The 24,014-nt window shown below is 36.3% G+C and overlaps 1 protein-coding gene across 6 annotated transcripts in view; it reads left to right on the forward strand.

The window, feature by feature from the left end:
• Positions 1 to 21,108, forward strand: part of SCHIP1 (schwannomin interacting protein 1) — a 166,010-nt gene extending 144,902 nt beyond the window's left edge. For 4 of the 6 annotated variants that reach the window (XM_072408037.1, XM_072408038.1, XM_072408039.1 and 1 more), the window contains 6 exons: positions 9,605 to 9,723; positions 14,060 to 14,177; positions 15,309 to 15,506; positions 17,608 to 17,731; positions 19,917 to 20,010; positions 20,463 to 21,108. In XM_072408037.1, coding sequence (XP_072264138.1) covers positions 9,605 to 9,723; positions 14,060 to 14,177; positions 15,309 to 15,506; positions 17,608 to 17,731; positions 19,917 to 20,010; positions 20,463 to 20,514 — 705 coding nt within the window. In that variant the 3' untranslated portion in view covers positions 20,515 to 21,108. Of the gene's footprint in view, positions 1 to 6,895; positions 7,197 to 9,604; positions 9,728 to 14,059; positions 14,178 to 15,308; positions 15,507 to 17,607; positions 17,732 to 19,916; positions 20,011 to 20,462 lie in introns of those variants that run through there. The other 2 variants (XM_072408043.1, XM_072408040.1) reach the window with 2 other exon arrangements.
• Positions 21,109 to 24,014: the final 2,906 nt, after the last annotated feature.

Consider the following 24,014-nt stretch of genomic DNA (forward strand, 5'->3'; position numbering starts at 1 on the left):
TTATCCCACACACAGTCTCAACTGTCTTAAAAGTAAAGCCCTAATTGATGACCATGTCACTTAATTTGTAGAAGTAATCTGCACAAATACTTTCTACAGTTCACACAGGCTGCTGATCAAAATTAAACAAACACATGGCTACTAAAACAGCAGTGAGCTTGCTGATTGCCAAAAGATATTCTTTACATGACTTACTAGAGAGGCCATGACCTTTAGCCTAGCACACATTCTTGGTGTTAAATAGCTTTACATACAGCTGCAAAAATACCAGAATTTGTCTTGATATCATACACTTATATCCTGTTTATACTATCATTTAGATTGTACTGATTATTTGCTGGTTTGAAAAGCTGTCTTTTTATCATTGGATGGTAACAGAAAAGAGAAGAGAATAATGGGGATCTGCCACTGCTCCTTCATTATCCTATCACATGCTGTATAGCCTAGCTGTATACATGACAACTTCTTTATGTGTTTCTCTGTATGGGTGCTGGAAAATAATACAGAATTACACCTATATATTTTTCTAATATGGAGATAACTACCTAGAGTTTAGCTTTATTTCCAGTCATCTCCTAGTTAATGTTTCTTCATAGAAACTTAGTGTAAAAAAATAGAAACAATTAACTATACTCTAGACAATGAGTAAAATTCACAGTGGGCACAATGGGGTTGATTTATTAAAGTAGAAGTAAAGTAAAAATCAACTCAAGCTTAATCTGCTCATTTTTTGTCTTATCTGGTTCTTTGGGTGTCTATAGGCTGTGTGCACACAGGCATACAAGAAGTATGTGTAGTGTTAGTATGTTCCCCAGAAGCTGGGTGGGAAGAAATTGTAGGTGGGTGGCAGCCTTTGTATTGTGATCCAAACCTTTCAGTAACCACCCAAAAACAGCCAGGTGGTCACTGAAAAGTGCTGGCTGGATATGTTAAATTACCTGTACAGAAAATTATTTTAAATTTTTTTCCTTTTCAAATTGCAGCTTTTAGGGGGTGATGTCAGGCAGCTCTGCATCTATAAAACCACTTAGACGGATAAAATGATCAAATCAACTGACACATCATATATGAGTAATACCAGCAATAATGTAATCGTGTGAAACATGGGCGAATTCGTTATCTGTGTCATCACTGGCAATGTAACCATTAAAGTGCAATGTGTCATGTTTCTTCTTCTTTAGTGACATTTTCACACATAATATTCATAGCTGTGAATCATATCAACGCCTAAAACATTTGTTTAGATCTTTGACTATGCAATTATGAATTTACTCCCTGCATTGGGTGATCAAATATTAGAAAAATTATAGCAATTTCTCTGCATTTAATCAGTAGGGCTTTATGTGATCTGTTGTAAGATTGATGTTAGATATGTTGTCAGATATGATGTTAGGTTGTACAACTGAAGTGCAATCATTTCAACTAACTATGCATTTATTATTTTGAGCAAAATTAGATAAATACATTACAAAAATGTGCCTTGTCTTTTTGTTTTACATTGTTGATGCAGATAGTATATTATTAATTATGTATTTTTTATTTATATAGTAGAGAGGTAGCTGCTATTATTATTATTGTAGATAAATGAGCATTAAATTATCTTTTTTAACAAATACATAATTCCAAGACCAAGCTACAGGCCAGGTTTTTTTTTTTAAGTATAGGAGAGAGTTATATGCACTTTTAGCTTTTTATTGCAGTCCTGTACCTGTTGGTAAAAGTTAACGTCATTTCCTGTCCTGGGGATCATACAGGAAGAAAGGTAGAAAGTACTGTTCTACTGTTGCCCTTGCTATAATGTTTGGTTTTTGAACCTAAGTTTATTCTTTTCATAAAAATTGTTGAAGCTAAAAAACATGGGGCATGTGCCCATCTTTCCATCACTGAAATGTTGAAATGTTTAAATATGATGAAACGTTAGAATTGGAGGTAAAGTGAATCTGGATTTAGGAGGTAATGGGGAGGGGAAAGGGATGAAAAGTCAAAGCCCAGGGAATGTATGGTATGAATAGATAAACATGGGAATGTGATCCTCTAAATGTAAATAATCTTATCTGTGTTCATAAACATGTTCATTTAGGTAAAGTCAACACAAACTGCAAAATACAAACATTAAATAAAACTATACTCTAGGGAATGCTAAAAATGGGAAATTTGCACAATGGGGTTGATTTAATAAAGTAGAAATAAAGTGAAAGTCAACTGATTTTTGTCTTATCTGGTTCCTTGGGTCTCTGCTTTTCTTTGCAATACAGGCAGACCTTGTCTGGTGGAAGAGGCTGGCAGGGAGTTTTCAGACTTGATGCAAGCGCTGGGCTGCCTTTCATCACCCAATGTTGGGATGATATCAGGCTGGAGATGTAGGTAATCTTAGACAGGCTTCAATTACAAGCAGATGAGCCTAGGAAAGTGCACGTATGATGCTAAACCTTCATAATTTGAAAAAGAGGACTGAAGTACAATAAATGTCGGAGAGAGGAGAGCTGTCTGGTTAAAAAATGTAATATACTGACTTGCTGCAAGTTCCATTTCACACTGAGAGAGGCTCAGGGTGTGCAGTAAATTCGGAAATCAGGCTAGATAAATTGCTGCTACATACTGTACCACTTATGTGACTTTCTCTATAGGAAACAATTGTTTCCTTTACTTTAGTGGTTGATCACTAATATTAGAGATTATCAGTAATATAAGTAATTTTGGTTGTAAATTTGATGAAAATATGTCAAATTTTTTTAACCTAGTAAAAGCAGATTTGGTGCCCTATAATAAAAGCCTTGTCTTTGTTAGCCCCTGCAGATAATGCAATATGGCCCATACCCGGGCTGGCTTGTACTGCATTTTAGCAGTATACTTTGCCGCATGTTTTATTAGTGAACAGTGTAATGGTAAAATATGCTATTACAAAGAAAAGAGAAGCATTTACTACATAGAATAATGTAACTGAAACAACTGTGGTGTTTATAGCTGTGAGACAAAGCTTTCATCGTGTTTTCTCCCCCTCTGTATTCTGTATCAGGTTGCAGTTTTTGGAGTGAAAAGCTTATCTATTGAAGCTCAGAGAGGGACTGACAGTTTGGCAGTCTGCAGAAATAGTATGTCTACATTCCCAGTTTTCTCTGCACAAGGTGTAATTGACCTAAAGATTTGGGAGGCACTTCAGTTGTCTGCGATGGAATTTGAAATACTTTCCTTTTAAAGGGACTTTGATGAATATCATGCTGATCCACACCCATTACTCATTTAGGTTCTTAACTTTTTAAATAGCTATACAAAGGCTGCATCCTGTTCCAGATGCACTTTGCACCAAAAAAGGGGAGCTCTGATTAAAGCTACAAACATATGCTAGATCTGTGTTTTACAACCAGTGTTCCTCCTGAGGTTGCTAGGAGTTCCTTGAGCAATGAGCACTTTGTGAATCTCAGGTCAGTTTAGCATATACCAATTTTTTTTTTTTTGACTATCTGTTGGAGTGGCAGCTTTCCCGCTGGCCATTTAAGAGGTATTCTTCCTACTACACTATTGTACTATGAGCTATGGATAAAGTCTTCCCGCACTACTCTGCATAGACCTAAACAAATATACGTGTACAAGCCTCAGTCATTCTGCAGCCACTGGAAACAATTGCAAAAGATTGTTTCCAGCAATACAAATTCAGCATGAGTATCTAACATAAGTCACATCTCACACTTTTCTATGGAATCTCCCCTATGCCCTTTGTTAGTGTGCTTGGTGCTTCAGAAGCCAAGCACCAGCACTGGCATGCTTCCCATGTCCAGTATATCTTGGCACACTTTGGATGAACAGAGCAGCTGGAAGGTTAGAATAGGCAGATGGGAAGGCAGCACAAACCAACCTATCACTTTACCATGATTGTGCAAATCGCCGGCTCTCTTTAAAGCTATTTTAAAGTCTTCTTTACATGGGTAATTAAGAGTAATACAGGGCTGAAATACTTACCCTTCTTTGAGAAAACGTTGCTGCACATTATTAAAAGGTGGATCAAAATTCCAAGACATTTACTCGTAGGATATCTGCTTGAGGAGAAAAAGATCTACTAATGTAAATTTTGTACATCTAAAAAAGTAAGTATTGGTCTATAGATGTGCATTTTGTATGAGTTTTCAGAAGTGATATTGTGAATGGGAATAAACTGTCTATAGATTAATTCAGGTTGTTCTGCTTAATGCACCATGTGTTATTGCATTCATCAGGCTTCCAAATGTTCCTCTTGGTATAAGGAATTGACTGTTTCCAGGTATTTATATGGCCAGGGTTACATTTAGTCATTCAGCAATGCAATAACACGGCCATCTAGTGACTCTACTACTAGTGGACATGGGTCAAGACCTTTGCTCTCCTGTTAGACTTGATGTTCACTTGGTAAATTATAGGCTTTTGATAATAAAAGACTGTGAGATACTTTTGTGCTGGTCCCCATTGTCAGGCATTGTTTGCTTGTGAACAAAAACTGAATGAAACTTTCAAGGTTCACAGATGAAAGATGTTAATGAGAAGGGCATGCCCCTCTCTATCGTATGATAGAGCCAACATTCCTGAACAGTCTTGTAGAAATGTACATTTTCAAGGAGATGTTCAATCTGTTCCCATTTTTCATGAAGGTGAGATAACCCAGGTCAGAATAGAAAATTATTGGAATGATCCACATAATTGTACATTATATGATGATAGTTATTTAGCTAAAAATACTTGTAAGCACTCAACAGACATTTCATATTAAACTACTGGTTTAATAATTCAGCAAGTCCTTTTTTTTTCTTATGATACAGAAGCGAGGCATATATTGCTTGTTTGGGATACACAAGGCTTTTGTATGATTTTTTTTTAAATGCTAATACTTTTATTACAGTATATAAAGACAAAACCAAACAAAAAGAAAAAGAACACAAAAATATGCTTTTTCCAGTTTTACTATTAATATTTTTCAAAAATGTAAGTGATTCCAGATGTAAACTGCTAATTAAGGAATAATTGGAGTTACAACAGGGTAATGAAGGGTTTAACAGCAAAGTCTCAGTTTTTAAAATATTTTCTTATTACTCTTGTGTTTACTGTGACATCTGTGTAAACAATTACAGACACTTTGTAGCAAGTTATTTTGAGAGCTGCAACTGGCTACAATGTATTGGTATTTGTTGTATATTTTTAAAATAACTAATTAGAAACATTTGCTACTGCCACCCAATGTGAAGCTGCTCTGGTACACACAACTACATGCTACATTGTTACACATGTTCCTGTATTGTTTGTTTTTCCTGTTTTCTGTAAAATTATGGAATATGTGTGTTTTCACAAACCCTTCCTTTCCTGGGGTGACAACATTGCTCAGGGAGCTGGAGTGTTGTACACCGGAGCATTAGGGGATTCTTCAATAGTTATTCAAATGTAGGGTCAAATTTAAAGCTAAGGATTATCTTAGTTTGCCCCCAATTTTTGTTTTGCTAGTGTTTTAGTAGTGTGTAAACATGGCCCTAGAACAAAATGGTAAGTTAGTGCAAAATAAAAAATATTATTGTGAAGCCTAATAAAAAACGAAATCCTGAGCACTGCCTGGTCACAAGTAGGATGGCTGTTTGATGCATTTTAGACTTAGATTGGTACCATCAGGCCTTCTGTATCTTATTTGTTTAGCCAGTTGGGTACAATTGCTGCAGGTTTTTGTTTATTCTTTATTTTTATAATGCCCTGAGCTTTAGGTCTTGTGGTTGGAAGTGTATTCTCATATCTGAAAATATTACCTGCTATCTGAATATAATTGAGACAAATAACAGCAGTTAATCAGTTCAAGAGTGGTGTGTATTTGAGAGAAGTGTATTTAGTGTCTCATGGTTGGTGAACTTGTTGGTGGAATTGTCTATTGCTCCAATAGACTTTATTAGGAACTCCTGCTAGGAGCTTTGTGAACGGTTTTACATTGTTCAAAAGGCTTTTAGAAGTTGTGAGAAAGAAGAACAAACAAAGGACATGTTTCTGCTTTCTATACCCCTCTAGTCTGAGACAACTCCAATGATATGTATGTCCATCATTGCACCTTATATAACTACTGTGTCTAGCGGAAGAAAATAGGGCACACGGTATGCAGTAATTGCACTGTAAATCGGACCGTTCATGTGTTCATGTTACTGCCTGACTCTGAACAAGCCATTAATGATAGGCTTTCTACTTGCACTGCATTTTTTGCAGTCCAGATATTACCATATATTTAAATAGCACTGACATATTACTGTGGCGAAGAGTCCATAGTCGTGTCACCAACTGATCCTCACAATTTAATGTCCTCATCATAGTCATAGGACATTATCATCTTTACCCCTTTGTAGAGGAGGGGGTAGTTACCCTGCCATTATTCTTTTTATATGTGGGAGGAAACCAGAGTGCCCTTAGGAAACCCATGCAAACACTGGAATAACAAACAAACTTTGCACCTAATGTATAATGTATGCATTGTGGACCTTTTGGATCTTAATAGAGACTCTGTTTTATTTTATTATCTGTCTTGTTTTATTTTGGTTTCCCTTGGCTATATGTCCTACTAATAGTGAACTTAGTTTGTTTGACCATATGCATTTCCATTGTAGTTATACTTTCTATTGTAGCGGCTAATTAATTGTGCCAAAATTCTGTCTTTCTTATAAGATACATCCTTGGGGATTTCCCCAAGAAACTGGCACTATACATTCTATGGTGACATATTTCACTGTCTGCTTACCTTTGAAATCTAAATATAATAGTGTCAAGGTTCCAGATGCTGCATTTTGTCTTTATTAGGAAAAGGCAGAAAGCATATCAGTAGATAGAGCTGCATTCCCTGCTGAAGTGTGGCAGGTGATAGTGGGAGTATGACAGGCTCTGGTGCTGTGTGCTAGGCAGAGATAGATCTGAATGGCAGAAAGTAACAGATGTCTTCACTAGTATGTGAGAAGAACAAATACACAGTGGGCCTAAGTAGGGAGAATCTCACATAGTCTGTGTGTTTGAGTTGTCACACAGCATAGAACTGAAGGCTAATAACAGTCTTTTAAGACAAGTATTCCAGGCAATTGTAAAAAGTGGAGTATGGGCAAACTTGTTTTATCCTGGAAGACTAGATCCTGCTAAAAATGAACTGCAGCAAGCAAAGAAAGAATTTGACCTTGCATGAAATCTCTTCTCTTAATTTGGTGGAAACATCTACAAAGGTAATGGCCCTTCTGATACTGTGGTACAGTTTTATGTGAATGTACTTTGCTTTGCTGTCTGCAGAACTACCATCGCTAGGCTTGAAATAAAAAATAGGTTATGAGCACCTCAAACCAAAACTAATTTTGGGGTTGGGCTTGTATTTTTAGATACATGGGTAAATTCACCCAAAAATAATAATCTATGGGCAGCTACTGATTTGCTGAATTATCCTCTGGCTTGTCCTCTCGTTATATTGGCATGCACTATACTGTGCTTTTAGGGGTTTTGATGCGCTTTTTAAAGATGGTGATTGAAATGGGACTATTTACAACAATACACAAAAAATGCAGCAAGCAGCACAGTACAAACAAGCAATATAGAAAGCATTACACATGCTTTCTTTTCCTTCAGTCCCAAATACCACAAAATGCACAAAAAACATGTGGTGTGAGCAAACCCTATGCATACCACAAACACTATCCAAGCAGCTATGTACACAGTCGGGCCTACGTTTCATGGGTGAAATTGTTACTTTACAGACAAAAACTATTGGTAATGCTGCTTTGGCCACTATACGCACCAATATCCCCTATTTGTGGAGTTATGTGTCAGCAGTTTATAAAGATTTTACACAGAAATGTTTCTCATAATGCATCTCTATCAATCGGTGCTTATCATTTTCTTGACTCAAGGGACATTGAATGAGGAACTTTCTTACTGATATTATAACACTTTTTCCTGTCATTTATTTGTCTTTGGCTGCTGCTGTGGCATTTTACAGCCCTTATTCATACCTTCTTTTCTCACTGTTTTTAACACGTCTTTCTAGTTCATACATCTTGCAAAATGCATCAAAATAGGGCAAACTGTGGCTACCTGAGTGTGTGTGTGTATATATATATAGGGACATTACTGCTATAGTATACATATACATAATCCCATATTTTGGTGTTTCATGGTACATTCTAGCATTTTGTATCAGCTTGCCATCTCTTTTATAGCACGTTTTTGAACCAGACTGGAGATGTGGCCGATCTATTAAAGTGGATTGTAGTGAGTTAATCAAAGTGCAAGCCATAGTGATTAGAAACCTCTAGCACAAGAGCTTTCACTTCACGGGGATTATAATATTACTAGGGAATAGACCACGTGTAGTCACTTAAAATGGCTAAGAAGCTTATTCTTTGCTGCATGCTGTATGTTCACTGATACATGTGGATGTTTTTTTATTTAATCAGGGCTTAATTTCTTTTATTAAAAATGTTTCACTTGCTGGCTCCATTCAAGGTGTTTTATTCTGGAGATTTGCTTCTTTCAGAAAATATGGCAGACAAGTTGTTACAGATTATGGTCCATGGGATGTAGATAATCTTCTTACACCAGATTAGATCCCCCATCCCTTTAATTGCATGAAGTGAATTATTCCATGTACTTGTTTATGTCAAGATGTATGCAATTAAATTGAAGTAAGGGGAGAATAATTCTTGGAATGCTTGATTTAATTTTAGATCTATTGTTTAGGAGAGGATTATCAGTCATATAATATATGCATTGGTTTTATATTTGGTGCCTTTTTTCTACCATTGTTGTTTTATAATTTTATATTCCCATATATTTTCTCAGATATTTTATGTATTTAGTACAGATCATTACCCTACACAGAATTGTCATTTTATGCTTTATTACCTATCAATATAAATGTTTCAATATTGTAACCTTTCTGTGCTTGGGAGGCATTACTGATTTCCATATGCATGGAAGCTAACCAAATACCTATTAAAAAGGTATCTCTACCTAAAAATTTAGGTAGATAGAGAGAATGGTTAGAAACCTAGTCAGTTTGTTTATTTGATTGTTGTGAGTAGTAATTTATGCAAAGTGAAGAGCAATTGGTGAAGATTTTTGGAAGATTTCTCTTTACATGCTGCTCAAGGACATAACCCCATTGATAAAGTTTGTGCTGGAGAAGACTTTACACAGTGGTCCAACTCTTAAACATGATTACAAAATCTTGTGGAAAAAGTATTGCACATGAATAACCAGGGTTCTCGACCCAGACACTTTTAACTGGGCACACCACCTGGCACTTTTCAGCACCCACCCGGCTGTTTTTGGGTGGTTACCAAAGAGTTTGTTCACAATACAGGGGCTGCCACCCACCTAAAATTTCTTCCCACCCGGCTTGAAAAAATTTCTGGGTTGAGCACTGAATAACTATTGTGACAAGACATAAGTTTAATGAAATGACCCCATAGTGGTTAAGTTTTGTAATTAAAGCTAAAGGCGGTCCAACAAAATATAAGTGTGTGTGCACCAAACAATGTTGATATGTATTACCATAACCATGCCTGAAAGGGACACAAACATATTACTTTCTAAAAGATTATGATGTCATCACCTCATATTTTAACAATTTATATTTTAGGCTCAGAAGAATGAAAGAGAATCTATCAGGCAAAAATTGGCACTTGGAAGTTTTTTCGATGATGGCCCTGGCATCTATACTAGTTGCAGCAAAAGCGGAAAACCAAGTTTGTCTTCCAGGTAAGTTCTGTTCTATGATAAACTATGGTGAATTATGGGAAATAGCAAGGCTGGGAGAATAACTTAAGTAACCAGTTGACTCCCTCTTGGTCATCCTTTTGCTAGATCTGGGGTTTATAACTTTTCCTAGAGCAGTGGTCACCAACCTTTTGGGGCTCACGGACCGCTAAAAGCACAAACTCCGGACCGCACATGCGTGGGAAACCATGTGTCTGAGCCTGAGATAGGAGACTGGGCGGCTTGTGTCCAGAGACACTTCCCTAAGCCTGTGATTCTTATTATTCTAGCCCAGCCTGGATAAATGTAGGAAACCTCCATCCTCAACCCTTGCTCCTCCTACATTGGAAACATTCCTCTGACCTCTGATATGTGGTTCCCTTCCAGTTTCTTTTTAAATGCTGTAATAATGTCCAGCCAAGGGCTTGGCTGATCTTCTAGAGACCAAGCGCCATTTATTTCTGTAATTTGAGAAGGTTACTTTGCCACCTGACAGGGAATGCCACCCTGCCACCTCTGATGGACAGAGTGTCTCTGTCCATCAGAGGTGGCAGGGAATGACAGCGGGTGAAAACGTTTTTACATGCCCACCCAGGCACACATTCTAGAGCTTGCCAAACCTGTGCACGTATACACTGCAATTATGGGGACAGGTAGGAGGTCATTTAACGTAGGGGATTCTTTACAGCATACAAAGGAATTTCCTCTGAAATGTGTACTCCTCTGCTCTTTCCAGAAGAATTTATTAACACTTTTTTTTCCTTCCTAATTGGATTAAAATGAAATCTCTGGGAATTCATAGGAGCTGTGAATTAAAAGAGAGATAATTTTGACTTTTAGCCCTATGGGGATATTACTTATGCCGAAGTGTATTTTCTAATGGAGTTCAAAGTGGGATTTTTATTTCAATTTGATTAGTTTATGAGAGGTTACAAAGTGTTATTTCTGGTAGATTGCAGTTATCCCATTTTACTACTTAGTATAAGTGGAAACGTGAAAGAAAACCATTAATTACCTGAGCTGTGATTATTATTATTATTATTATTATTAATATTATTATTAAATCTGTGATTACTATTATTAATGGTTAATGTCACACATATGCAAAGCTATATATGCAAACGGGGCTAAGCAGTACAAATGTGTAAAATGTTTACAGTGGCAAATATGTATAAAAACCTGTGCAGCAGTAACAACATACAGTATTCAGAATCAACACAGAACAGGACTGCAGGTGGTTCCTGTAAGTCTGGATATGGCAGCCTTGTTCTTAATGGTGCATAAGCTATATAATTGAAAGAGCCAATAAACAGTGAATAATTTTGTCCATAAAAGGCTAAATCTTTTGTCCAAGCAGCAAAAGAGGAAATGTTTTCTACATATTGTTTCCAGGCGCTCTGCAGCTGCTGCCTATGCTACAGTGTTAGTTTTGCTTACTTATTTGTAAAGCTGGAGGGTAATCCCAAACCCACCCAATGTAGGCTGTCCTAGTATGTTCTCGAGATTTTTTTTAACCTTCCTACCTTTACTATATTTTCCACAGATTATATTGTGTAGCAGGACATGTTAATTTTTTTTTCTGGGTAGTAAAAGCCACACTGCTCTTCTTGCACCAAAGCAACGACAGTCGTCAGTCTGTGGTCTGGGAAAAGGTAGCATTTAACTTCTGCCCTTACCTAAATCCCACCTACACATCTTATAATGTCATTGCCTAGAAAAAAAGACTTGCCCTGGCACTGCATCTATGAGGGAAATGGGCTAAATTACATTTATCAGTTTTTTATATTCATTTCTGAACTAGAACGCTATGCAAAGTTGGATGCTTTCAAAATGTAATATCCTAAAAGGCAAGTAAGCTAAGTGGGTATAGGTCAACATTCAACCTGCTTCTGATTAATCATATCTTAGGAGGAGATTAGGGAAATTTGAGGACATTTCAGAATTTTCAGGGATTTCAGAAAGCTGTATCACCAACCCCAATGTGAGAAGCTTTCTGGAATCTGTTTGCCATAAATAAGTAAGTAGCAATCCTTGTATTGCAAATTCAAAGGATTTGCAAGTTTTAGCACAATTGCTGTATTTTCTTCATAGAATTAGCAGATAATTAATATTATTAAACTGCATTAGTATAGCACCAACATATTATGCAGCCCACTACATTCAATAGGGGTTGGAGATGACAGACGGATAGAAACAATGGCACAGGTTCACAGACTAATTTTACTCCTTGTTAGAAAAAAAAAAGGTAAACCCGTTACCTGAAGCTGTCACCTTAGAACTTGGTTTAGAAATGGTTTGATCCACCATCTAATTGGGTATTTTTTTAAACTGGATGCAGAGATTCTTCCATACATGGGAGGTACATTTCTGTGTTGTGGTTTTGAACTGGTCTCAATAATGTTTGATTTTTTACTTTAATTACTAGTAACAGAGTAGTCCAGCTGCTGACGTATATGGGAAATCGCTGCCTGCCATATGAAAGCCCACACTGTATTGGCTAACAGCCAGAGACAGTCATTTACTGTAAAAAAGGAGATGTGGAATATTTTCTAAATGTAATCTGTTCTTCCTTAAATGTTTAATGTGTAGTTTGGTAAATGTAATTAGGAAGCATTCATGTTCTGGGTTGTGTCATCATTTTGTCGTGTATAATATTAAATGTATAACTACCACACCAGCCAGTGAACTGTCATGTTTGAAAATGACAAGTTTTATGGAAGGTGAAAGACCACAACCTAGAATTAGAATGCTGCCAAATATACAGAATTACATTGTGCTCCCTTGCTGTTGAGCTTATTAAGTTCCTGCACTGAAGGTAAATAATTACTTAAAGAGTGCTGGGTAGATTTGTTCTATTGTCATTCTAGCTCTGAATATGGTCACAAACTAAGGGATTGTTTTATATAATAAAAAAAACTCTGGCATGTTTATGTAGCACAGTGTTGTGCCTTATAAATATGCTCTTCACTTTGCCTGCTACAAGACTGATGCAAGAGAAGCCCCACTCATTTTATGAAAAAAAGACGCAGGAGGAGACGGGTACCGGAGATAGATACTGTCAGAGTCCTGTGACTGGTTTCCTTTTCTGTCCTGGAGTCAGGCTTCTGTGCTTTTTTTATTTATTTACTTTTTTTTTTTTTTTTTTATACGATGTGAAATGTAGGCACAATGTGGAGTTTTCATTGCACGTTATTTGATGTATGTTATAAATGGAGACCTTGGAGTATAACTTCCAAAAAGAAGCAATTTTCATTTGACCCAGTTAACACGTGTTACCTATAAACAACCTTTAATTTTTTTAATTAGTTCCCCTAGGCTTGTCAGGAGTGTGAATTTAATACCATGTTAGTTTGTCTAAAAAAATATTATTTAGAGTATCTCCCCCAAAACAGAAAAAAAAGAACCTCAACCAAAGGAAAACAACCTGACAATTGCCGTAGATAACAGAGAAAGCTTGTATACAATATTTTTTGTTAAATTAATGCAAGATAGCTTTTGTATGTCAAAACTACAAACTTATCTCCTAAAGTGCATCTTAACCAAAGGCCACATGTAGTGGCTTTTATTTCTACCTAGTGATCTGGCAAATAAACCGCCCCATGTTCTTTGGTGGCTATACTTATATCTTTATTGTATGTGTAAAGGAAGCCACAATTGTCACACAAGCTAGACTTTAAACCTGTCTGCCTTTGTTCATCTCCAGTATATGGTGGGTTAATGGCACTGATACAACGCTGGTATGTCTGGCAAAATCAACAGATGATTTATCTACTTATTCAATATGTTCTTTGTCTAAAAATGAAGCTACCACATATATTAAATGCTTGTTTTTAGGTTGATATAAAAAAATAATTAAATAAAAATAAATAAATGCTTATTTAATAGATTAAAACATGTCTAGTCAGAATGGATGAACTGAAGTTTGTAAAACATTGCTCTGTCTACTGCATTTCTATTAGGAACTTTGTTCTCAATGTTAGGATTCACTTATTGGGCTTGATTTAATAAAGCTCTCCAAGGCTGGAGAGGATACACTTTCATCAGTGAAGCTGGGTAATCCAGAAAACCTAGAAGGGATCTGGTCCAGGATTCAAAACGTTTGCTAGAAACTAGCAAATGGCTTTGAAGAAATCCATCCCAGGTTTGTTGGATCACCCAGCTTCACTGATGAAAGTGTATCCTCTCCAGCCTTGGAGAGCTTTAATAAATCAGGTCCATTGTCTACTATTCTCCCCATTGAGCACTTGAAATTAGTTGAACTTACCAGGTACCCTGGAAAAATGTTTGTTCTGAATGTTATTAATCATTGTAATTAATGTTTCCAATTTTTCATTTTCAGGCTCCAAAGTGGGATGAATCTGCAGATCTGTTTTGTTAATGATAGTGGGAGTGATAAGGACAGTGATGCTGATGATAGCAAAACTGAAACCAGCTTAGACACTCCATTATCTCCAATGGTAAGTTATACAAGTACATATTCTCCTGACAAATAGTCATGTATTGAATATGTGATCAGTAGAAGGGGCATCTTAACACATTGTTCAATACCATGGCCAGACACACATTGTCCAATCTGCTGTGAGTACTACCATGTTTTACCTACTCATATGAAAAACATACAGTGAAAATGACTAAAATGATGATAAAGTTCACAGTTTTGTTTAGATTGGCTATCTGTTTTTTTAGAACAGTGAGACATAAGTGCTTCCTTTCTGAAAGTGAGACTTTTTAGGAAATAAAGTCACTATGCGGTAAAGAGACTTAAACTACAGTATTGCATTTGTCTTTTTTGCCCCCTTAGGAATCCCTACATATAATTCCATTGAATTGAGACATTGGCCCTGATTTATTAAAGTTCTTCAAGGCTGGAGAGAATATACTTTTATCAGTAAGGTTGGGTGATCCAGCAAACGTGGAATGGATTTCTTAAAAGTCATTTGCTATCAAATGTTTTCAATCCTGCACCAGATCTATTCCAGGTTTGTTTTATCACCCAGCTTCACTGATGAAAGTGTATCCTCTCCAGCCTTGGAGAACTTTAATAAATCAGGCCCGTAGAATAGAGCATTGTATTATTATTGTTATAGGCATGTCACAGTAAAATAAGCTACACAAACCTTTTCATGAAAAGGACATTAGTGCTACTGTAACCAATTAAATTTAGCAGTAATAATTACTTTGACCAAGGAGGGACAGTACAATCTTTGTTAGGGTTGGATTTGCTAGTAGATAAATATCAAACCTTTAAAATACCAACAGTGTACAGAACAGTTATCTATAGCAACAAATCAGAAGTCAGCTTTTGTTCTAAGTTCGCAAAATTCCTAAAATATATTTTGTGTTTGAGCAAGTTTACCCTGCTGCTTTGCATAAAATTCCCAAACAGCAAAGCTAGGAGTTTTTTTTCTAAAAAAATGTTACAATATAGTATGGATTGTATGTGGCATTGCTTTACTAGGCTTCACTGGCACATCTATATAGGGAAAAACTTTATCCAGTAAATACATCATTAACCTATTTGTTGTATTGCTTCATTGCCAAATTAAATGATGTTGTCTCAGACAAGTATGATTTGTTTTCCAATACAGAGCAAGCAGAGTTCTTCATACTCAGACCGGGACACTACTGAGGAGGAGTCTGAATCCTTTGAAGACATGGATTTTATCTCCAGGCAGAAGAAACTGCAAGCAGAAGCAAAGATGGCCCTGGCCATGGTGAAACCAATGGCCAAGATGCAGGTGGAGGTAGAGAAACAAAACAGAAAAAAGTCTCCTGTTGCGGATCTAGTAAGTGTGCTCTGTATATAACATCTGGTCTGCATTTTGCAGAATGTATATCTGTATACCTTCTCATAAACAGTGTTCACACTGTATTGGTTTGCTGTCATCAATTCTCTGTGGTCTCCCGCTGTGTTAGATTCAGCATTCAGTGCTGAAATGGCCAAAGATCTGTAAATAATGCAGTACCTGGCTGGACTGACTGCAGCTCTTGTCCATTTATGTGCCATGTTAGTTACACACCATTACCCTGTCCAGATTTGGCTGCGGTAAAGAGGTCAGGGCTACTGAAAGAAGTATTACTGCAATACCCAAATATTCTATAGATATAGTATGCAGGTATTTAGTTTACTCAGGGCTATGTCTGGCAGTGTCAGGAAATAAGTACAAGCATTGGATGGTCTGGAATGTGAAGCATGTTTTTTATTTTCAGTTCAGGATTAATAAATCTCAGCCTTCCTTAGCCTTAACCTTCCTAATGTTTTTAATTTGGAAATAATGGTAATGCCAAGATTTTTCCTAATTTCTTTTATTGATAATAAAGATAACACTGGTCTCGACAAACTGAATGAATGAAACTCCCAAGTGGGATCACCAACAGTGATAAAAACCTTACAATTTATAGGTTTACCACTCACCTCAGTAAGCTGCTGCTCCTTCATTGTCCAATCATTTGCAATAAAAGACACATCGGCAGGTCCCATTATATGTTAAGTGTACGGTATGTAACATGTGAAATACAGTTCACTGCTGGAACTATATAACCATGTTCTAGTTACCATCTGCAGTTTATTTCTGGCACTAAGGTGTGATTGCAGCTTCTTGAAATCACCTTATGTCACATTGGATGTGAGAGATCCATACCATAGTGCTGGTTTAACCTCTGTCCTTTTTTTTTTTTTGCAGACCCACTGCCAGCTCCAAGTGATCAATATGCTATGCAATCTTTAAAGTTGTTACAGAGTGCAATGTATATTCCTTTTCCAGTTTATGTAAAAAAAAAAAAAAAGTAGAAGTGCCAAATAATATGCTTGAATAATACAGCAGTGTGTCAGGGTTCATTCACACATCAGTATTCTCAGGGGATTATTTAATCAGTCCACACTTCTCCTCTCATTATCAGACAGTTATTATTTTTCCTTCTTGAAACTACCAAAAAAAATCTGAATGATGACAGGAAAATCAATGTTGCATTGTATTGAAAAATTTAAGCTGAATAGAGTTAAAATATAAGACTGGTCATTCAGCATTAGAAATGTGAGGGTTTGTAGGGTGTTCAGACTGCTTTACACTGTCCACACCCTGGAATTATGTGCATAGATTATGTAAATAAACATATATCTGTGTGTGTGTGTGTGTGTGTGGTGTGTATATTTTATGTGCATCCATTATTGGAAATGTCAGATTCATCACTCCATTATTGGCTGTTCTGTGCCACCTGCTGGCCACTTGTAATTCTTTAGAATGAGAACTTGTCATGAAATCTTTACAACCTTTGCCCATATTTATAGTGCTCTGTACATATTGCCACATCCAGATCAAAACTCTAATTGCATTAAATGAACATACAGAGTAAAAGAATGCAAAGGTGCTATCTTTGCGAATTTAAATCGCAGTCAGGGTATTATATATTTTTTCAGTATTTCTTTTTTTTCATTCTTTTTTGAAGATTTTATAAACTTTATTTTTTGCTGAGTATTTCTAACAGCTAAATATTATCCAGTGCTTTTCCCTTGTTTTGTTGAACAAAGCATTCTAAAATGTTGGGGGATTATGCACAAGATGGCCAATGTGAGGCCTCATATGGACTGCAAATGGACTTCCATTTATCCTGCTAAGTGCCATGAGAGAGTGCCCATTCAATTGATGCATAATCTTACATTCCAACAGAAATAGCTGAATAATGAGCTTCTCTTAACATTCCACTGAAGCAAACTCTCAGCTTTAGAGATGCTGGCTTATTACAGATCTCAGTGGCTGTTTAATAATTCATGTTAAAGGAATGGTTTACAGTTTACCTTAAAAGAGACTGTCACTGAAGGGTTTTGTACCATCTTAGGGTGGCTTGTGATTGTGTGTGGGTATAACAGAGCCTTTCTGTACATTGCAGTTGCCGCATATGCCTCATATTAGCGAATGTCTAATGAAGAGGAGCCTAAAGCCTACTGATCTAAGAGACATGACCCTTGGGCAGCTACAAGTGATTGTGAATGACCTTCACTCTCAGATTGAAAGTAAGTCTTGTTTTATTACTTGTAAGTTTATGCCTCATCAATGCACTAATCACAACTGGTAAATCAGATTTCCAGTGTTCGGAATGTCACATTAATAATGTCAGAAAAAGGCAAATAGTCAGGGCTAAGGATGAGGCAAGTGATGACTGGAGACAGGGAAGTCTGCATGGCTTTAATGGTTAGGTGCAGCCAGGGGAATAAAGAATTACATCGCTGGATGTAAAAACACCGGAACTGTGGGCGTTTTGTCTTGGGGAGCATCTGGGGAGGGTAGGTTAGTTTAGTTTGGGGCAAGTGGGGAAAAAGAAAAGGTCCACTTAATTTTAAAGTGTACTTAACCTCCAACAAAACACATATTTTTCCTTTTTTTTAACCTTTGATGAATCCCAGTGCTGCTAATCTCTTGTAGCCTCCCTGTATCATTGTCTGTCTACATGTTTTACCCCCACAATACCTGCATGGCATTTTATGGGTAAGGATAACTCCATTAACAGCTCATGCAACTTTGTGACAATGAGGAAGACCGGGACAGAGCATTGTTATTCCGTAGCAGGAAGTGCCTAAACAAGTATAATCATGGCAGTGTAAACAGATGATATGCAGATTTTAATATATTGCAAAGCACCTACAAAATAGAATTAGGCTTATACAAGATTTTAGTCATTGGGATAAACTAAGATATCAGCCATATAGCATTGGCATAGTTTTCAATAATTCAGTAGACTCATAGACTTGTATTGTGAGAAGGAGCAGTAAAGCACAACCACTGTGTAGCACTGCAGTACAGGAAGCAGAGTCTGGGGAAATAAAAATAGAATAACTTGATGATTTGCTGCCTTTTACTGTGCAGAACTTTAAAACCACCAGCAAGCTGGGGAGTGGAATGAGAGATGAAAAAGTGTTACACACGCTGCAGAATAAACTTTCTTGAAAGATAAAAATGTTTGATAATAGCAGGAAGCCTTTTTTCTTGATTCTTATGAAAAGTGTAGAACAGAGCAGGGGTTGCATAGATCGCACCTGCTGGAAGACTGCCGCTGGCAACATCAGAGGAAGCCAAGAGCAAAGTGTAGATTCCAAGCTTCAGGTGGGGATAACATATTAAAGTTTTATATGATGGGCATAACAGATTTGTCCACACATTTGTGCTGCTGACATATTTTCCAGAGAACAGTGCCTGAGTTGCTGTTTATAGTATTACAGGCCCTGGTAATAGGAATCTACTAGTCCTGCCTAAGAGCATGCATTACGAAGGGGCTCATTGCCATCCCATGTTAAGAAATGCATCCCAGAACACCTGAAAATCATATGGGAGTACCACCCTCATAACCCCTAGCTGTTGAGAATGCAGTCAATATTTATTGTCAAGATTATAGGAACAATCAGCAGGCATAAAGGACGAGGTAACTTTACAGGGTCCAAATTGTGGTGGCTACATGATACGGTCATCATTTCTCCAAAACAGCAAGTCTTGTGGGATATTTCTTACATGCGGGGGTTAGTACTAACCACAAGGAGTCCAGGGAAGAACAACTGTTTAATTGGCAACAAGGTTATGGGTTACCAGGGCACATTGATAGGAATTGTATAGGGTTCCATAAATAAAGACAAAAGTAGATGCTGTTATATCTTATTATAATAGATTGTAGGGTCAGATGTCCCATACAACAGGCGTGTTTGCATGTACTGTACATGTGCTTTTACAGCACTTTTATATCTTAGATTTTAGAACATTTATTACCATTTCTTTGAGTCTTTTTTGGCAGTTTTTCAAGCGTAGACTTTACAGTTACTTGGGTGTTGGGTGTTAATTATTTGGTACCATCCCTCATCCTTCCCTTCATTGGACTATCTTAGCAACCAATAAACAAGAAAATGCTCTATTTTTTCATATAGATCAAATTTAGTATTTTGAGCTTTCATCTTATTGCATAAGCAGCACAGAAGAGCACAGAAGACAACAGAGAAGTGTAAAGAGCCAATTAGAATAACATGATTTTTAGGTTCCTTTAGTTTTTCACTTTGCAGATTATTGCTGTTTATGACCTGCTCACTTTTTGATTTGAAGGTAAGCAAAAGAACCTTTTAAACTAAATATGTGGTCTCACATTTACAATCCTAACCCCAGTGTATGTCTGTTTTTCACAACATGTGACAATGGCTATTGTGTTTTTTTTTCTTTCAGGCTTGAATGAAGAACTGGTTCAACTTCTCCTTATTCGGGATGAATTGCACATGGAACAAGATGCAATGCTTGTAGATATTGAAGACTTGACTAGGTAATTGATGTTTTGTAATGCATTATAAGACTCAACCAGACCAAGTAATGATGGCTATAGTCAAATGATGGTACAATACTGCCATCTACTGGAGGAAACATGTTATTGTGCCAAAAACACGGATACAATTTCTGCATTTCTACTGCAATTTATTATATTTACACCAATTAAGTTTTGCATGCTTAAAATCCATACATGTCAATTTGGTAATTTTTGTAAATATGATAGATTTACTTAACTACTACAAGCCTTTGTTTTTTAGAGGAAAATGCAATAAAACATAGTCATTGCATACGTCACTGCTTTAGCTATTGCTTTACAATCACTTGCTTTAAGCTTTTTGTGATTCCTTTAATGACCATGCATACTGTCTGCAGCCTGTGTTGTAATGTTTTCTGCTCCTTTGAAAATTCCGAAAAAATAAACTTTTCTTGTGGCTTTTCTTTTCACAGACATGCTGAAAGTCAGCAGAAGCACATGGCAGAGAAGATGCCTACAAAATAAAGCAAAAAGCCATTGAACATTAGGAACAAGCTAAACTTTTATTTTGCTTTTGTGGTTGTCAAAATGCTGATGCTAAAGATGATACACAAGGAAAATCAGTGTTAGTCTTTGATGTCTGAAGCTTTTTGTCCAGTGATTTGGCCTCTGCTTCCTAATTTATTTTAACTTTTTACTTGTGCCACTCACTACCAGGCATTTTATTAAGAAACTATATATGTACAGTACTTATGCCATTACAGATTATGAGAAAGAGAGAGATATAATAGTTTAAAATGTATTTATTTTTTTCATTTGGAAATTTTCAGTTGATCAGTATTTTATCTATGATAACTACCTTTTATTCTTCACTGTAGTTCTCAAAATACAAATGTTATTGACGGTGCTAAAAGTCAACAACTACATGCCTGCCTCATCGTAAAGTTGTAGCTTTCTGTATCTTGTATAATTCTGTTCAGTTCTCAACATTTTGTGAATGTTGATTATCTGACTTCCATTTTTAGATGTGCTATTATATTATTCAATTGGATTGAAGAAAAAAAAAGGTCACCTTCAAAAGTTTTATGTATAAATATGTAAAATAAACTTTAAACATTTGTTTTGTATGTTAACGTCTTTTGGCTGCCATGATCTACATATATGTAAGCGGTAGCCGTATAGCGAGCAACATGGGACCAGGCAATACAGACTGAGGGCTCACAGACCGGTCTGCTCTATATCACAGGTGTCTAAAAATGAATCCAGTGATATGTATTAGTAAGTCCTCCAGGTATAGCCCCACATCTGATTCACCAGTGTGAAAAATCAGGTCTTATGCATTTATAATCTTTTCAGAGAGTTTAGCTCCATATAGATGGATATCCCGCTCACATAAAATAACATGTAGGTAGGTGTGCATTGTTCAAGAACCGAGCTGTGTGCAGTGTGTTAAAAAACATAGGAAACACTCGTATGACATAAGTGCCATTATCACTGTCAGGTAATTCCAAGTATATAAGAGAGCTATATAACGTAAACATATTAGATTATCAGATCGCAGCACCTGATCTCACTTCGTATAAACATAGTGAATATAAGTGTACTAGCTGTGAATCTCGGATTTATAAACATTGTAACACAGTGAAACAAATGAAAAGCACTGCACCACCTAGTGGGCTAATTGACAATGACAGCTGCTAAAAAATCAATTTATTTGCATGCACACACATGTCTATTTAATACCTGTCAATTTTAATAAAAGTACATTCACCCAAATCACAATAACTGTTAAGTACATTCATCCAAATTAGTTTGCACAGAATGATAAAACAATTGCCTTGATTGAACAAAACCTATGCAGATTGTAACTTTAGAAAAAAGGACCCAGAGCACGACATTTACCAGCTCATAATGTCTCTCTGGAATAGGAAAACTGAGTTTGATGTACATGATCACACCAACCTTACCCCCCAGCCACAGATCTTTAAAACCAATAGTGCTTCTACAGTGGCATACATCCTGATACAAAATTGAAGGCAGCCTCATTTGGTATAGGGCATATCTGCCAGTATTGTATTTTATAAAGGAGGGGGGTGCCATGCAGTTTTTATTTAATTAACAACTAATACAACTCTGTATTTTTAGCTACATCATTAAACATTTTCCATGTAAACACAAGCAGTGGATGTACCTGAATTTGACTTTGCAATGATCTCTTGAAATCCCCTGCATAGCAGATGATCTACTGAGAAGGAATAAGCAGTAACATTTGTGATCAGGCAGAGCTTTATTGCATAAAGCTCTAGTTGCTGAGGTATCCAGGATAATCCTGCATTTGCTGGGCTTGAATGAACATTGAACAAGATGACCAAAGATCACAACAAAGGCGAGAAGAAGGAAGAAAGACAGAATGGGGACTGGTGGGCTTAACAGTTTAGTTCTGCTGTAAGCTTGGCAAACTAGATCAGAACAGTGTGGTCAACCTCTCACCAAATTTTGCAGATATTATTAGTAGACACAACCATTGGGAAAAAAGTTATTTTATTGCAATTCTTACTTACCTTATCCTACCGTTTAGATGTAAAACATCACATACATTACTGAGTACAGCAATAAGATCACAATGGAAACAAATACTTGGATCAGCACTTAACTGCAAAGACTTACAATATATTGAGGTTGAACTATGCATCAGAAGTGAGCTCTGTTTTCTATTGTGTTTTCTCTACTGTCACCAATTCTTTAAATATAAATTGCTTGCATAGACCGATGAATCTCTTTCCACACAATCTACTTACAATATTTACTCAATTTACTCTGTTGTATCCTACTTTTTTAGTTCGCCAACCTAGAGTACACAATGGATCATAAATTAATGTAAAGAACATTTTAAATTGCACTTCAAACAGCCAATCATATGCAGAGAATTAACAAAAATCTTTGTTTCATGATTAAATGTTAAAATTATTGATGGGTACACTTTACTTCTTACATTTCTTACAATTCAGACCCCTATACTTTGCTATCCTAGACAATTTTATACTGACTCCTGTGCAGATTTATTTTACTTATTAATAGAAGTATTTAAATGAGTATGTTATTAACAATAACAAACATTTACATCAGGAAAATATAAAAAATGAACATATGTTAGCTTTATACATATTCTCTATTTTAAATTACAAAAACATTAGCCTTCATGTAGTTCTTTATAGGCAGTTGTTTGTGAAATGTAATATAAACTTAAGGATGCCTCAAATGAAAAGAGAGAATTTGACAAAGTACGCCCTAAACGGATTAATAAAACTTCTTTTCACATGCAATGAATCCATCTGGCAAAAAAAGACATACAGTAGCTTGTAAAGGTGATCTCTGTGCTGACTCACACAATGACTCATCCAAAGCTGTATAAAGTTATAACCACAACAACCTCTCACCGAGGATCTGGAGAAGTGAAATTTATTTTAAATCCCCCAAGGATTTCCTGCATAATATTTGCTGAGTGATACTGGTGTCTCGGAGACACTGCTCTTAGTACTCAGGCAGACAAAGCACTTCCTTAAAGTTACTACAGTGGAAATTCTAGTGACAAGAAGTTTTCAATTACAATAACTAAAATTTCCTTAGAAAACTTAAGGCATCTTGAGCTTTCCTTGGTGAAAATGTTTATGTGGTGAATTGTACTTTAACTATTGAGGGCTGGCCCAAAACTGCTTCACAGCAAAAGAGAAACCATAAGTACTGTATATGGTGTTATGTTATAAAAAATTCCAGATGCAGGGATAATACTTTCTAGTAATTTTTATATGAAAATATTATAAACGTGCCATGTAAAAAATACCTCATCCCAAGACAGTGCTCTATAAGTTGTCAATAGACAAAGGATGTTTAAAATGGCAAAATCAGGCATACAGTCATGTGAAAAAAGAAAGTACACCCTCTTTCAATTCTAAGTTCGGGACATATTAAAAAAAATTATCTGGTCTGAGCTACAACACATCATATATTGCACCCCGTCATTATTA

Source organism: Pyxicephalus adspersus, chromosome 4 (genome assembly GCF_032062135.1).
Source record: "Pyxicephalus adspersus chromosome 4, UCB_Pads_2.0, whole genome shotgun sequence".
Lineage (NCBI taxonomy): Eukaryota > Metazoa > Chordata > Amphibia > Anura > Pyxicephalidae > Pyxicephalus > Pyxicephalus adspersus.